Source organism: Mus caroli, unplaced genomic scaffold (assembly GCF_978045245.1).
Source record: "Mus caroli unplaced genomic scaffold, Mus_caroli_1 scaffold_8, whole genome shotgun sequence".
Taxonomy (NCBI): Eukaryota; Metazoa; Chordata; class Mammalia; order Rodentia; family Muridae; genus Mus; species Mus caroli.
The window spans coordinates 36,207,876-36,223,905 of record NW_028227263.1 but is presented as its reverse complement, the minus strand read 5'-3'; the positions used below and the strand labels follow the sequence as shown (position 1 = coordinate 36,223,905).

General features: G+C 47.1%; 1 protein-coding gene across 2 annotated transcripts in view; it reads right to left on the bottom strand.

The window, feature by feature from the left end:
* Scube2 (signal peptide, CUB domain and EGF like domain containing 2) overlaps window positions 1-16,030 on the bottom strand; it is a 74,398-nt gene that overhangs the window by 45,589 nt on the left and 12,779 nt on the right. For both annotated transcript variants that reach the window (XM_029479122.2, XM_021167639.2), the window contains exons 4-9: window positions 15,430-15,564; window positions 9,731-9,856; window positions 7,505-7,621; window positions 6,806-6,895; window positions 1,464-1,580; window positions 389-511 (exon numbers count right to left, since the gene is read on the bottom strand). In XM_029479122.2, coding sequence (XP_029334982.1) covers window positions 389-511; window positions 1,464-1,580; window positions 6,806-6,895; window positions 7,505-7,621; window positions 9,731-9,856; window positions 15,430-15,564 — 708 coding nt within the window. The remainder of the gene's footprint in view (window positions 1-388; window positions 512-1,463; window positions 1,581-6,805; window positions 6,896-7,504; window positions 7,622-9,730; window positions 9,857-15,429; window positions 15,565-16,030) is intronic.

Here is a 16,030-nt window from a genome sequence, read left to right as displayed (position 1 = left end):
AGTAAAATGAGTCCTAGAAAAGAAAAGAAAAAAAAAAGTATCTCTATTATCAGGATTCAACCATTAAAAAAAAAAAAAATCCAACCATAACCTTGCTTGCTTCACATTTCTCTTCCATTTCTAGCAGTGGATTCTGCTGTAATCACACCTGATGGGATTTCTAAGGTGTCCCCAAATGTTAACAGCCTAGTCTCAAAAAATATATGTGAGCTACACTGTGTCTTCATTCAACCTAAGATGAAGCAAGTAAAATCCAGGTTGGGGCCTGAAACCCACGTGGCTGTCAGGAGCAGGGTGAGCCAGTCTCTACCAAGCCAGGGCTCACTCACACCTTCTCTGTCCCAGCCAGGTGCGCCCTGCACACCTCAGCTTCCGTTTCAGCACATACCTTGGCAAGACTTCTCGTCTGTTAGTAATTTAAATCCTTTTTTGCAACTGCAGTCAAAACTGCCCACGGTGTTTTTGCAGAAATGGTTACAACCTCCATTCCGGGTCTGGCACTCATCGATATCTGTAACGGGCAAGCACTAAGGAAGCAGGGAGCAGCCGCTGCCTGGCTTCCCCCGAGTCCCCATCCTCAGAGAGGAAAACACCCACAAGAGCACTTAAGAATGCTCACTGATGGTTTCAATCTTACAAGCATCTCGTCTGGCTGGAAGAGAACCTCACCCAGCTAACAGTTCTGACTTCCCATGCACTGAAAAGCACTGAGGGCACAAACCCTGGAAAGAAGCGGTGAGATCATGTTTTATTTTATTCTCTTCTTCTAATGCCCTCCAAAGTTAAGACAACCCCCCTCAGTGCACGTTCTATTCTAGCTTAATGACTAAAGCTATAAGGGACAGGAGCAAATTGCACAATGACCAAATGATCTCAATGTTTTTTTAATGATTCCTGATTCTTAATCTTATCTTTGCCTGGTTTCATCTTATAACCAGTTTATTTTTTTTTTAATCATGCTAAAGAACTAACAAACCCTTTGTAGTCTTGCCCATGAAAGACCAGCAAGTCGTTAGGGTCTGTCTTCATTACTAAAAGTTAATGGTACAGTTATTCGTTAAGTGCTCTGGATAATCATCTTGGCTATTATTTACATGTAATCTCCAGGCTATTATTTATGATTGGTTGCTATTATCTGCTGCCGATGAATGTCCCATGAACCGCCCTTTGCTAATAAAACCACTTGCCTGAAGTGGATTATCTGATGCTTGCAGTGGCTGACCTTCTCAGCAGTTAGTGTAATTAAGTCACTTCTAATTAAGCTTACTCAATTATAACCGTCCACTAGCCCAGGGAAGAAAAGCTCTCATCAATATGAATCATAAGCAAATCTGGAAGTGCTCAAAGGCTGTAGAAGGTCAGAACTGCGTCTACCCCACACATCAGCAGTGCAGGACCCCCTCCACCCAGGCCCCCATCCCCCCTACACACAAGCCCCCCGCGCCAGGACAAGCGCGAGCTACCTTTACATGTCTTCCCATCCACCTGGAGAGTGAATCCAGTGGGGCAGCTGCAGTGGACACCTGTGGACGTGTCCTTACAGGTGCGGTCGCAGCCTCCATTGTTGACGGCACACGTTTCTGACGAGAGGTGGGAAGGGCAGTTAGCTTCCTAAAGGAGTTCTGCTACAGATATTACTGTCTGACAACCCTGAAAGCACAGAGGGGTTGCTCATGGTCACACCCCAAGTCTCTGCCACCCACACGTGAGACAGGGGAGAGAGGCTGCTGCACCTCCTGCTCTTGTGCTTCATCAGGAAACTGGTGACCAGAGGGGAGAGATGGCCCAATAGAGAAATCTCTCCCCACTAAAGGCTCCTGGTGACCCATGCCAATGGCCTGCGAAGTATGATCTCTCCCTCTGGCAGGCTGGACTGAGTGTAGAACAAGGCAGAAGGGGAAATTCCTTTCTTTTTTTTTTAATTTATTTTTTTATTAGGTATTTTCCTCGTTTACATTTTCAATGCTATCCCAAAAGTCCCCCATACCCACCCCCCCAATCCCCTACCCACCCACTCCCCCTTTTGGCCCTGGGGTTCCCCTGTACTGGGGCATATAAAGTTTGCAAGTCCAATGGGCCTCTCTTTGCAGTGATGGCCAACTAGGCCATCTTTTGATACATATGCAGCTAGAGACAAGAGCTCCGGGGTACTGGTTAGTTCATATTGCTGTTCCACCTATAGGGTTGCAGTTCCCTTTAGCTCCTTGGGTAATTTCTCTAGCTCCTCCATTGGGGGCCGTGTGATCCATCCAATAGCTGACTGTGATCATCCACTTCTGTGTTTGCTAGACCCCGGAAATTCCTTTCTTATTCCAGAAGCTTTTTTTTTATCTGAGTGATGGCCCATCCTGACCATTCCCTTGCTACAGACTAAAGATTTTGTCCTTACAATGCCAATTTACTCACATGTCTATCTCTGTCTCTGTCTGTCTCTGTCTGTCTGTCTGTCTGCCTCCTCCTCCCTCCCTCCCTCCCTGGGAGTTTCTCCTTCACATGGTCATTCTCGATGATAGGCAAGTACTAGTCAGCATTCACTCTATGTTAGCACGGCCAGAGCTTCCCTAGCTACCTCATTTGAAAGCCTGGGAACAGGCTTAGCACTTATTAATAACGATAGCTACGTAGGACATGTGTGCTTATCTGTGCTTCCTCTCAAAACTTCACTGCACTGACATCAAGTGTTTAAATGTGTAACTCTTTGGGGACAAAGAAAATGGGAGAGAAAACAAGAAAGTTGTCAACTCTTAGGAAGTGGCGTGTCAATGGGGAAGAGAGTTAATCCCTCGAGTCCACAGAGGGGCAAAGCCATGAGAACCACAGAACCCAGGGAGGCCCAGGAGTTAGAGATGGGAAGCTCGTCTAGGAGCAGAGGTGGAGATGGTTTATAAATAAATAAATAAACAAATTAACAGGTTTCCTGAAAAACAATACCCACACCTACCCCAACGCACTAGCCCTAGCCCCTAAACCCACGTTTCCTGTATAACAACATCCCACTCCAACCCCAAACTTTTATTTCCTGATAGCCAGGGACCAGGTCCCAGCTACAGTACAGTTTACACTCTGGGGAAGGCAGACCAATGCATCAGGACATAGAGGAGGAAAAGGGGATCACAAATGAAAGCCTGGAAAGACAGATTTTAAACCCATATCCCCCAGACTCAGTTCCAGGAATGTCTCTATCCCCTCATAAGGGTTGCAGGGAACGCAAGGATTCCTCATAAGCTAAATCAACTTGCCCAGATGAAAAGACTTCAAAATGAAGGCCAGATGTGAAGTCACACCAATACAAAACCCATCAATCAATATAAGATCCAACTGGCTTCTTAGTTTTTCACTATCAAATGTAAAAAGGCAGTCAAGAATTGCTAGGTATTTAGGATTTTGTGTATTACCAAATCAAACAAGAAAAAAGAAGCACAGAGAAAGCAAAGGTAACAGAGAAGGGGCTTGCAGTGATGGCTCAGTGGTCAAGAGTGCATCAAACTCCTGGAGAGGACCTGAGTTCCAGTCCCTCTAACACTGACCTCCAGCCTCTGCAGGCACTGCAAACACACAATTAAAAATAACAACATCCGGCTGATGAGATGGCTCAGCAGTTAAGAGCACTGACTGCTCTGCCGAAGGTCCTGAGTTCAAATCCCAGCAACCACATGGTGGCTCACAACCATCTGTAACAAAAAACTGACGCCCTCTTCTGGAGTGTCTGAAGGCAGCTACAGTATACTTACATATAATAAATAAATAAATCTTTTTTTTAATCCATTTTAAAAAGACAATACAGGAAAAAAAAAGAGAAAATGAAGTGCAATTTCTTCAGGGTGGTAAGAGAAGCCCATGGACTGTTCCCTATATCAAAGACTAAAGGGTATGCACAGGAAAAAGGAACATGCAAAAAGACTCTTACAGGAAGATTAGAAGGTGGGAAAAAACAAGAAATTCTGTGGAAATTTCCAGAAAATTCTAGAATGAGAATTAGAGGGTCTCTGGGATTACTGCTGTCAGCAGGGAAGGAATGAAGGGTCCGAGTGAAGCAACGTACAAGCAGTTCTCACACACAAGCAGAGGCAGAGAACTCAAACCCCATCTCAAAGCCCTAGGGAGCACACAGCAGGAGCTCGTTAAACTGGCCATCGCCTTGAGATCTCAGGTCACCAGGACCCTGAAAACGTCTAGAGTAAAGCTTCTACAGGTGTCACACACTGGGCCAAGAGAGAGAGAGTGAGAGAGACACACTGGGCCAAGAGAGAGAGAGTGAGAGAGACAGAGAGACAGAGAGAGAGAGACAGAGAGAGAGCGCTGGGGATGAAGCTCAGGTGGGTGACTGTTTACTTAGTGTAGATGAAGCCCTGGCCCCACTCCCAGCCATGCATCAACTGAGCAGAGTGGCCCATGCCTGTAATCCCAGTACCTGGGGGTGGAGGTTAGGGACCCCAATTTCAAGGTCATCCTTAGCTCTAGTAAGTTTGAGGCTAGTCTGGACTACATGAGATGTGTGTGTGTGTGTGTGTGTGTGTGTGTGTGTGTGTGTGTGTGTGTGTGTGTATGAGGGGGTCTGGGGGGGGGATAGCACAGAACAATGGAGCACTGGTGTCAAAATTCTGATGACAGAATTTTCTTTCCAACACAGGATTCTATAATGAGCCAAATCCTCAATGAAGGGAGAATGCATACAAAGGCACTTTGAGAGACACGAGGTTTTTAGAAACTTCTATCTCATCCACAATATAAAGTGACAAACATCAAGACTTGGGCTCTGCCAAAACAGGAGAGCAGCGAAGCGGGTTCCTAGGCCCATGGGAAAGGCGCAGCTGACAGAGCTGCAGGCCAGGAGTCAGACCCTCCCCAGCAGCAGGAAGCCTCGGAAGAGGAGATGGTCAGAGGAGAGAAGGAGCTGAGAAGAGCCCTGCTGCCTCTGAACACACTGGGAAGGGCTTTAGAAAGCTCTGCCAGAGGCTCACAAGGGAACGGATAGGCGAGTCTTAGAAAACAGCTCTCCGATTTGCAACCAAAGAAATCATTTAATAGCAGGGCATTACAGGACTTGGACGAGCGGTGTGGAGATGCTCACAGTAATGGAAACACTTAATATTGACTTAAATTTTGATAAACCATATTAAGGGCTTGGAAGGAGTGTGTGTGTGTGTGTGTGTGTGTGTGTGTGTGTGTGTGTGTGTGTACCTAAGTTTGAATTCCCTAGCATCCTTTATTTGGGGGATGAGGGGAGACAGGTAGCTCCAAGGAACTCAGTAGTCATCTAGTCTAGTCAAATGTTGGTGAGCTTGGGGTTCAGTGAGGGACCCTGTCTCAAAATATAAAGAGGACAGCACTAAAGGAAAACACCCAACATATATGTCTAGCCTCTGTGCTTATGTGTATGGGTGAGTGGTGTGCAAGCAAGTGCATGTATGTACGGAGAGGTGTCAGAATGGTCCCTACGTGGTAAGCAGTGGTGAGTCAAAATCCTACCTGACCAGTAAACCCAGGAGCTGTCAGATGAACAGTTTTAAGTCAAACAAAACTCTCCACAGTAACAAGTCAAAGGCTTCTCTGGCCCCACCCCCACAGCTATTGCCTCTTCTCTCTCGTCTCTAGCTTGACTGTCAGGGCTGTGTGCCAACTGTCTCATGTCCCCCAGCCAAGTGCCACTCTTCTCCATTCAGCTCCTCTAGCACCAATGTTGGCTGAGGTGGAGATGGAAGGCTGATGGGCACAGAACCAGACAGACGGCCATGCTAAGCTGGACGCTGCCCAGAACACTCTGTCATTACCGCTAATCAGAGGAAGAGAATTGGCGGGCAATGGCCGCCCACTGCATCCCACACACTGGGCTCTGGGCACTTCTGCATATCATTATCTTTTTCAAATGTATTATGCTCTGTGTGTGTGTGTGTGTGTGTGTGTGTGTGTGTGTGTGTGCGCGTGCGTGCATATGTGCATGTGCCCCAGCACATATATGGAGGAGAAAGGACAGCTTGTGAGAGTGGTCCATTCTCTCCTTCCACCATGTAGTTCCCAGGATCAAACTCATGTCATCAGGTTTGAAGGCAAGTGCCTGCGCCCCATCTTACTGTAGCTGAATTTGCTGATAACCATAAAAGATAGCTTTTAATACATACATCCTCTTTACTTTTATGTATTTATTGTTGAGACAAGCTCTCACTCTGTAGCCCTAACTAGCTGGAACTTACTACGTAGACCAGGATGGCCTCTGTCTCACAAACATCTGCCTGCCTCTGCCTCCCAAGTGCTGGGATTTCAGGCATACCACTATATCTACCTTACATTTACTTATTTTGTTACAAGGTTTCACATATCCTAGGCTGGCCTCTAATTGACTATGTAAGCAAGATGACTTTGAACTTCCTACCCTCCTGCCTCACCTCCTGAGTACTAGAATTATAGTCATGTGTCATCAAGCCTAGTTTACGCTGTGCTAGGGATCAAATCCAGGGGCTCTATACATGCTAGGCAAGTACTCTATTGATGGAGCTCCACCCCAGCCTTTACATCTATGTTAAAGAGAGACCTACAGATAGGGAGAGTGGTTTGCCAAGTCTCACACGTAGTTGGGCAGTGCTAGGACATTAACCTGATTATTATTCTAATGACTTGGCACAGTACAGGGATCTTGGACTGAGACAAAGGGACAGTTTGGGGTAAAGAAAAAAAAACTATCCTGGCTTCAGAGAAGCTTCTCATCCCAGTCCAGTTGGCCTTGGGGACACATGGGCTTAGGCCTGATGCAACAGGCTGGAGAGGAAGGGCATGATGACAGAGCCAAGGAAGAGAGAGGATTACATACCCATGAGCAGCCGACGCTTCACCCGTTTATCTCCATCCATCACTGATGTGGTATTGCTCTCTGTCCCCTCCAAGACAGTGCTCTCTTGCTCTACAAGAGAAGCAAAGCCACAGCTGTCAGCCTGAATGGTCCAGCTACTCATTCCCTGAGTATCTGTTTCTGTTGAAATCTCAGACGTGAACTGTGTGACCAATGGCAGGTGAGCAACTGTCCGCTCCATAAGAACAGCCATTATGGCTCTGTGGGAAACAGCATATTCAATGACTAAAGAGCCTTATAAGCATTAAGGATGGAGAGGGTTTTGGCCTATAATGTACTGGTCAGAGACTCTGGAAGATGGTAGCTTGCAGAAGCCTCGGTTAATGATAAGAACTCCAAGAGAGAGCCAGCAAGGGTTATGCCATAAGACATAGGTGGAGTTTGACTCTACCTGTTGCTATTCTGCCACACAGAGACAGCTCTAGGCTCTGTCACCCTCCTCCTTTGGAATATATTGTCCAGATCTCTAGAATACCATCTTTCAGAACATCCCAGTCCATGGAGAGAGGAAGAGCTTTCTAAAGAGAGGGACTTCCACCCAAAAGTAGGCCATTTGCACAGTAACATTCGAAGGGATATCAGCCATACCTCTTATCAAGGGTTAAGGTTAAGAAGAGGGTTTGGGGTAAGAGTGGGCAGGCTGAGGAAGAAATTACTTACCTAGGCAGCTTCTCCCATCAGAATGCAACCTATACCGTGGATGGCAACTACACTCAGGGCCTTCTGCGGAATCTTCACAGGAGTGCTGACACCCACCATTTCCATGGTTACAAGTCACTGAGGTCAAAAGGAATCAATACTTAAAGCGCTGAGGTTTCCACAACCAGGGCTGGGTTTGTTTCCCAAGAATTTTTTTTTTTTAAAGACAAGGTCTCACTATGTAACTGGCCTGTGTAACTCACTATGTAGTCCTAGCTGACCTTGAACTCACAAGGATCTGCCTGCTTCTACTCTGCTGAGATTAAAGGTGTCCATCACCACACGTCCCCCCGAGTGCTGATTCTTTTTCTCTGCAGGTATCTGAGCATCTAGTGCATGCCTGACTCTTGAGATAAAAGACTTCCCTCTAAAATGTTCTTTGTTTGTGCAGTGTATAGTGTGTCACAGTATAAACCACATAGAACCATAGCACGACTTGAACGGAGTGGTACAGAAAGATGGAGCTCAGAAGCCTGGGGTAGAGTAGCATCTCACTATGTAGGGAGACTATACCAAGTGATTCTTGACTGTACCTTCCTCTCTCTGGTGAAGTCTGCCTCTTAGCCCAGCTGTACATGGGGCCTCTAGAAATTCTCTAGCACTTCATGTTTGGAACAAACTGACATTATTTAATTTGTAAGATGACAAAATAGGAATATGGAAAAGGTGAACTGGCTAGATCGTGTGATTCTGGGATATGTTCCCCATTCCCCCCTTTTAGGTATTTGAGGGGTTGGTTGGTTGGTTTGATTTTTGGGGGGGAGTGGGGGGCTTCTTTGGAGATAAGGTCTCATGTAGCCCAGGTTGGCCTCCAACTGACTCTAGAGACAAGTATCCAAAGATGACCTTGAATTCCCAATCCTCCTCCCTTTGCCTCCTAAGTGCTGAGATCACAGGAATGCGAATGTTCTAACAAAAAAGCATTTAAGCAGTGACATCTAAAAAACATTTAGTGAAACAAAAAAAAAAAAAAAAAAAAAAGGTTTATTGGTTGGTCGGGTAAGATAGAACAGGGTAAAGACATCTATAACTGAGTTAAATCCCTGGGACACATAGAATAGAAGGAAAGAATGATTCCCACAAGCTGCTCTTGTGTTCCTAAGCTGTGCCTGTGCTTCTGCCTATGCCTCTGTCTGTGTCTGTGCCTGTGCCTGTGCCTGTGCCTGTGCCTGTGCCTGTGCCTGTGCCTGTGCCTGTGCCTGTGCCTGTGCCTGTGCCTGTGCCTGTTCCACTGCCTGTGCCTATGGCTGTAGATGTGCCAGTGGCTGTGGCTATAAATGTGGCTATGGCTGTGACTGCGGCTGTATCTGTGCCTGTACCTGTGGCTGTACCTATGATTGTGGTTGTGCCTGTGTCTGTTCCTGTGCCGATGGCTATGTCTGTGTCTGTGCCTGTGCCTATACCTGTGGCTGTGGCTGTGGCTGTAGCTGTGGTTGTTGATGTGCCAGTGGCTGTGGCTGAGGCTGTGCCTGTGACTGTGTCTTTGTCTTTGTCTATTCTTGTGCCTGTGCCTGTGCCTGTGCCTATGCCTGTGCCTGTGCCTGTGTCTGTGTCTGTGCCTGTGCCTGTGCCTATGCCTGTGCCTGTGGCTGTGGCTGTGGCTGTGCCTGAGCCTGTGCCTGTGCCTGTGCCTGTGCCTGTGCCTGTGCCTGTGCCTGTGTCTGTGTCTGTGCCTGTGCCTGTGCCTGTGCCTGTGCCTGTGCCTGTGTCTGTGTCTGTGTCTGTGTCTGTGCCTATGCCTGTGCCTGTGGCTGTGGCTGTGGCTGTGCCTGAGCCTGAGCCTGAGCCTCTGACTTTGGCTGTGCCTGTCTCTGTGGCTGTGGCTGTGGCTGTGGCTGTGGCTGTGGCTGTGGCTGTGGCTGTGGCTGTGGCTGTGCCTGTGGCTGTGCCTGTGCCTGTGCCTGTGCCTGTGCCTATGCCTGTTCCTGTGCCTGTGGCTGTGCCTATCACTGTGGCTGTGACCGTGGCTCTGGCTGTGACTGTGCCTGTGGCTGTAGTTGTGGCAGTGGTTGTGTCTGTGCCTGTGGCTGTGGCTGTGCCTCTGCCTGTGGCTTTGACTCTGCCTGTGCCTGTGCATGTGCCTGTAGCTGTGCCTGTGGCTATCTATACCTGTGGCTGTCCCCGTGGTTGTTTTTCTGACCTCTGTATAGGCTGTACCCACCTCACTTATTGACAGTTCATACTTACAGATGCAGTCTTTCTGGTTTTTGGACAGTTCAAAACCAGGCCTGCATTCACAGGCAACGCTGCCTCTCGGGGCCTCCTTGCAGATGTGACCACAGCCATGATCCTTGTTCATACAGCTCAGGCCTTCTGCAAGACAGTAGTGTGTAGCAGGTGACAGACTGGGGAAAGCTACAGGATGGACAGTGGGGAAGGCCATAGGCTCTATTGGCCCCATAGTTTATTTTTGTTTTATGAGACAGGGTCTTGCTTTGTAGCTCAGGCTGGCCTTCAACTCCCTTTGTAGTTCAGACTTACCTAGAATTCGTCATGCTCCTGCCTCCACTTCACAGGTGTGCTGGGATTACAGGCATGCATCACCCTTATGGCCCCAGCTACATTTTTTTTTTTTCATTTTTGGCTTTTCAAGTCAGGGTTTGTCTGTGTAGCCTTGGCTGTACTGGAACTCACTCTGTAGACTGGGCTGGCCTTGAACTTATAGAGATCTGCCTGCCTCTGCCTCCCAAGTGCTGGGATTAAAGGCATGCGCCACCACCACCCTGCTTCAGCTGCACATTTTTGAAGACTACATCTGGCTGGTAAAATGGCACAGGGGGTAAAGGAAGCCAAGCCTCACCAATTGAGTTTTATGACCAAAACCTTCATGGTAGGAGAGAAACAATTCCTCTAGGTTGCCCTCTTCTGTGTACATGCACAATAAACAAATTTTAAAAATGTGCATTAAAATCAGGCTGGGGCTCAAAAAAATGAAAATAAAAAATAAAAAGATGGGTGGTAGTGACACATACTTTTAATCCCAGCACTCGGGAGGCACAGGTAGGTAGATCTCTGAGTTCGAGGCCAGGCTGGTCTGCAGAGTGAGTTCCAAGATAGCCATGGCTAACAGAGAAACCCTGTCTTGAAAAACCTAATAAATAAATAAAATATTAAATAACCAGGCTGGGGCAATTAACGGAGATATAAAAGATTTCTTTTGTTGCCTAAGAGATGGGATCCCTTGAATTTTTTTAAAGAAGAGGAGTTGGAGCTAAAGAGGTGGCTCAACAGTTAAGAGCACTGGCTGTTCTTCCAGAGGACCTGGGTTTGATTCCAGCTTCCACACGATGGCTCACAACCATCTATAAACCTCATTTCCAGAGGATCCAGAATCATCTTCTGGCCTCTGTGGGCACCAGGCAAACACATGATATACAGACATACATGCATGCAAAACACTCATACACATAAAATAATCTTTAAAAAATAAAGAAGCCCTCTCAACAAAGCAGTGCCTCCACCCCAGGGAGCAGAACCTGAGCCTTTATGTCTGCCATGCATTTACATTCAGCCATGAAGAACCACAGGCACCTGCCTTGAGGCTTCTCTCAAGTGACCGGCCCTGAGCATGCTCAGGGCATCACGCCTCTCACGGACAGCATCATACAACAACACAAGAAGGATAAAAGGAAAGAGGGGAAGCTTTCCTGCATGTGGGTTCCTGTAGCTACCGTGAAATGATGTTAGCTGTTCCGTAAGAGTCTGTTAGGCCCGATCAGTCCTAACAATGGTGATGGGAAAGAGGGATACATCAGGTAGCTGTGATACTTGCTGGCTTAAGCAAGCATCTAAATCGATGGTTCTCAACCTTCCTCATGTGACCCTTCAGTACAATTCCTCATGGTGTGGTGACCTCAACCATAAAATTACTTTTGTTGCTACTTCATAACCGTAATGTTGCTACTGTTATGAATAGCAAGGTAAATATTTTTGGATATAGAGGTTTGTCGAAGGGGTCACGACCCAAGAGTTGAGAAGCAGGGATCTAAGCACTAGTGCAAGGGCAGAAGCAGCGCCTGTGTAGGCTGCCAGCAGCCTGCCTCATCAAGAAGCCAGTTCGTTGGAACCTTGCAGCCTGCCTCATCAAGAAACCAGTTCGTTGGAACCTTGCAGCCTGCCTCATCAAGAAACCAGTTCGTTGGAACCTTGCAGCCTGGGTATCCAACCCAAGCATATACTGAAGATGTCTTCTCAGTCAGGGATGCATTAGTGAGGAGGTGTGCACATATTGTGTCTTGGCATCTGTGTAAGGTGACTCTGAGACATCCTTGAGAGTGGAGCTTTGGTTCTCAATGGTTAGAGGGCCTATGAGACTTTCTAACTCTAGAATTAGGACTATTTTAAACTCCAGTACTGGAAGGGTTTATTCAGCTTTCCTAGGGCTGAACACCATTCTGTATTCTACCCCTAAAGCCACAGCTAATAGACTTCAATGAAAAGATGACCCTCCTCTCAATGCCTGTGTGTCCTGGGAACAGTTACTTCACAAGATAGTTCTATTTCAAAAGACGGTACAGCAGTTAAAACATCCTCTAACTCTCGGGTCTGTCAAAGACCACCTTGTTTTTCATCTGACAGTTTCGAGCTGTGCCGCCCCCCCATACAATCTGCTGCGTGCTGCTGGGATTCGTCAGCCCCTGCCGAGGGCTGCTGTCAAGTAGCACAGAAAGAAGCTTGCACTGGGTTGCCGCAAAGCTCTCTCTGCTCTGGCTGATCCTTTATGAAGATGTCATTCACACCCCAATACTGAAAAGGCACAAGAGGTGAGAGCTGCAAAAGACCCAGCAAGTCCTGTGTTTGCCTTTGGGTCTGTGGAGCATTTGAAGTAATTGAGACAGGATGGTACTAACAGGTAATTGTTACAGTGCTTGAGATACAGTGTAGGAACTCATAAAAAGTCTACCTCCCCCTGCCAAACAGTTCCCATTCACCTTCTGATTATGTGCCTAAGGCATTTGCAAAGTGACTTTTGCTGGCCCTGAGCAGTTCATTTACACAAGAAATATTTTATAAGAAAACCAAAAGTCATCAGAGAAGCTGCCCCTGATGTCCCCTCATAGCAAACTGGATCTGAAGTTGCCAAGAGGTGATGAGGACAGAGACGACTCTGAAAATGCAGATGGCTTTTCAAGATGTGACCCCCAAAGCCCTTCAGAGTACCCTAATTCAAAACAAGGTCATAGCTAGAGGAGGCAGATGGGTCTGGTCCAGACCAGGAAGGACAGCTAGAGCCCAATTTCTCTAGGACCTGGTCTGGTAGCCATGTCCAAAGCTAACGGTTCACCCAAAGGAAGATGCACAGAAACCCCGGAGATGCCCCCACACTTTTGCTCCCTTGCCAGGCTTCCACTTTAGGATATCTCTGGAAACTTAAAGTAAGGATGGGAAATATTGTACAAGACAGGAGATGAGCACTGCTACAAGCCCAGTCCTCCTTGTCACCCGATGTCGCCTGCAGCTCAGCCAGGGCAGCAGTACACTGTCTAAATACCCCAGAGCAGACAAGACAAAAGAGAAAGGCTCGTTCTGACAGCCTGAACACCCCTGAATGGGAACAAAGGCAGATGGAGGGTGAGGTTTCCCCTCCATTACACGGGTGAAAACACACATTCTTTTCATCACAGCTCTAGGCTTTCTAACTGTTTTTAACAAAAAATTCAGTAGCTTGAGTTCCATCCAACTCAGCTGCTAGGTCTCCTTGTTGAAAAATACTTAGTAAATAATTATTAAAACAAAACAGTAGCAATAGAAAATACTAGCCTGTGACATCAGCTCTCCCCCCCCCACACACACACACATTTTCCATGGTGGATTTTAGAGTCTTTGAATACAATCTCCAAGAGGCTACTGTACACATGAAGGAAGAAGTCCTTAGGAATGTAGAAGTCATTTGGTTGAAGAATTCAAGTCCTATGGTGGAAGTGGGTCGCCATTGCAAACTGCTGTAACCTGCTGGTTCACACTGGCAGGAATTTGCCTAGTCGTCAAACTGAAATGCAACAGAAAATCACAGCACTTCCAGACCACAATAACAATTCTTGGATTTGGGTTTTAGTTCCAGACATTTATATTCACGTTAAGTACCCATCAGGGGATCCAAGAATGTCTGAATTGTGGAAGAGTTAGCATTCTAATACAGCTCACAGAAAGAACTCGTATTTACCTCTGCTCTAAGAAACCTGTAGGAGGGGAGAGGAGAGCTGAGCCAGGGCTCTGGAACACAGGCTAAGTAAGAGACCAGAAGCCCAGGCTGCTGCTGGTGGGCAGAGCCTACGTGGGGGTGCAGAGGCAATGGCTTTACCAGTAGGTCCTTCCTCCCCCCAACAGCCACCAGAGGAGAAAGTCAGAGTGACGTCCCTGGAAGCAGACTGACAGGAGAGAGCCCTGAGTCAGGTCACTCTCTGCCTGACTCCTTAATGAGTCCCTTCTCCAGGTCTATCATGTGAAACTTCATCCAATGCCACCAGAATCTTGAGACCCCAGCAGGAAGAAAAAGCCACCACTACTATTCCAGGGTCACACGTAACATGAGATAAGAAATCAGAACCAGTGTTTGTGACTCCCCCGACCCACGGTGAGCATTGAGAGTGAACAGATGGGAGCAGCAGCTATCAAATACACTGCTCCCCAACACCAAGGCATTCTGTCAAATGTAGCTGAATCCACCATTCTTGGAAAATAAAAGTCAAATCATCTTCCAAGAAGAAACACTTGAAATGTCCACTAAGGTCATGGTAAATAGATAATAAATTTATAAGTCTGTGATTGATAATGGAAGAACTTAAAGTGACGTCACTCTTAAGATATGGGGATCATACGCATCATATGCTAAGATGAGTGAATTGTCTAATATTTGGGCTCTTAAATCTAAAGACAGGAGGAGGCAACACCAAGGAGATACAGCCACTAAGATAAGCCTATTTGGCTTTAAAAAAAAAAAAAAAAGCAAAGAAATAAGAAGATGACATTCGGTAAAAAAACCAACCGATTGGCCACTTGTGCTTGATGCCCCTCCCTCCAAAGACTCCTACAAAGCTGTAGGGATTTAAAAATAGTAGAAATAGCCGGGCGTGGTGGCGCACGCCTTTAATCCCAGCACTCGGGAGGCAGAGGCAGGCGGATTTCTGAGTTCGAGGCCAGCCTGGTCTACAAAGTGAGCTCCAGGACAGCCAGGGCTATACAGAGAAACCCTGTCTCGTAAAACCAAAATAAATAAATAAAAATAGTAGAAATAAAAGACATAAACTCAAAAAAAAGGAGACAAACTCAAAGCAAAGATTATGAGAGGAAGGCCTTCAGAAGAGCGGTAATGGCTAAGTGGGAGAGAACATGGGGGTTGGGGTAGTCCAGAGAGGGTGTTTTCTCCTGCCCACAACCCCCACAGAACCCTAGAAGCATAGAGCCCAAGAAATGCAAAACTCAGGGAAGGGCCAGAAGTGTCTTGAGACTGTAAGGAGGCTAGTCCGATAGGGAGGGAGGATCCAGCTCCCTCCCCGGCCCGCATCCCCAGCCCAGGGCAAAGGGCATGCTTGCACTGGTACTGCGGTTTTCAGCATCTTTTTGAAAAACTTGGCAAATCACACACCTTATTTCTCTGGAGCCATGTACTGAGGTTTGAAATGTTCTCTATTTAGAGATTAGGATCAGAGGGTGTGAAAGTTTGCAGGGACCTCAGAGATCCTGCAGCCTGCCACGTTGCTAGGTGACAACCATGAAAGGTAACAGTGCTTGCCGAGTCTCTCTAGCAGCACATTCTGGACTTGTCTCCATCTTCTAAGACTTTCTAGACACTCTGCTTCCAGGATAAAGTCTTCTCATATGTGAAGGGGTGGGAACTCTGATGAGACTCCGCCCCACCACCACCACCCTCAGCCAGACTAAGATACCTTCTGAGCGGTGAATGCAAGTGTGCTGATTGTCACTTAGAAAGAAACCTTCTTTGCAGCGACATTCATAGCTCCCCATAACGTTGGTGCAGATGTGCTGGCAGCCACCATTGTTCTCCAAGCATTCGTCCATATCTGGAGAGAGAAAGAGAGAGAGAGAGAGAGAGAGAGAGAGAGAGAGAGAGAGAGAGAGAGAGAGAGAGAGAGAGAGAGATTGTCTTTCATGACTATTTCCAAAGCCCAACCCAGCCAGGAGGCTCAGTGGCTCCTGCTAAGCAGAGACAAGGTTCCTCTTGTCCCTGTATCACAGAAACTCTCCAAGCCAGAGCCAAAGGAGCCTGTGGTTGGTTCACCCAGCCCCCATAGGTCCATGGGTCTAGGGCTCACCTAGTCAAGCTCAGGGAACAAACACAGAAGCCAATGAACACCTTCAATTTCTAAAGCACAGAGCCAGATGGGTGAGATAATGCTTAGCTTCCTGAGAAGGCCTTCAGGAGAGACAAAGACAATGTACAATGGATTCTAAGATAAGAGAAGGGTGGGGCAGAAGAAAGAAGGTAGGTAGCATGTGATTGTGTGCTATCAACACTGTGCCCTATGG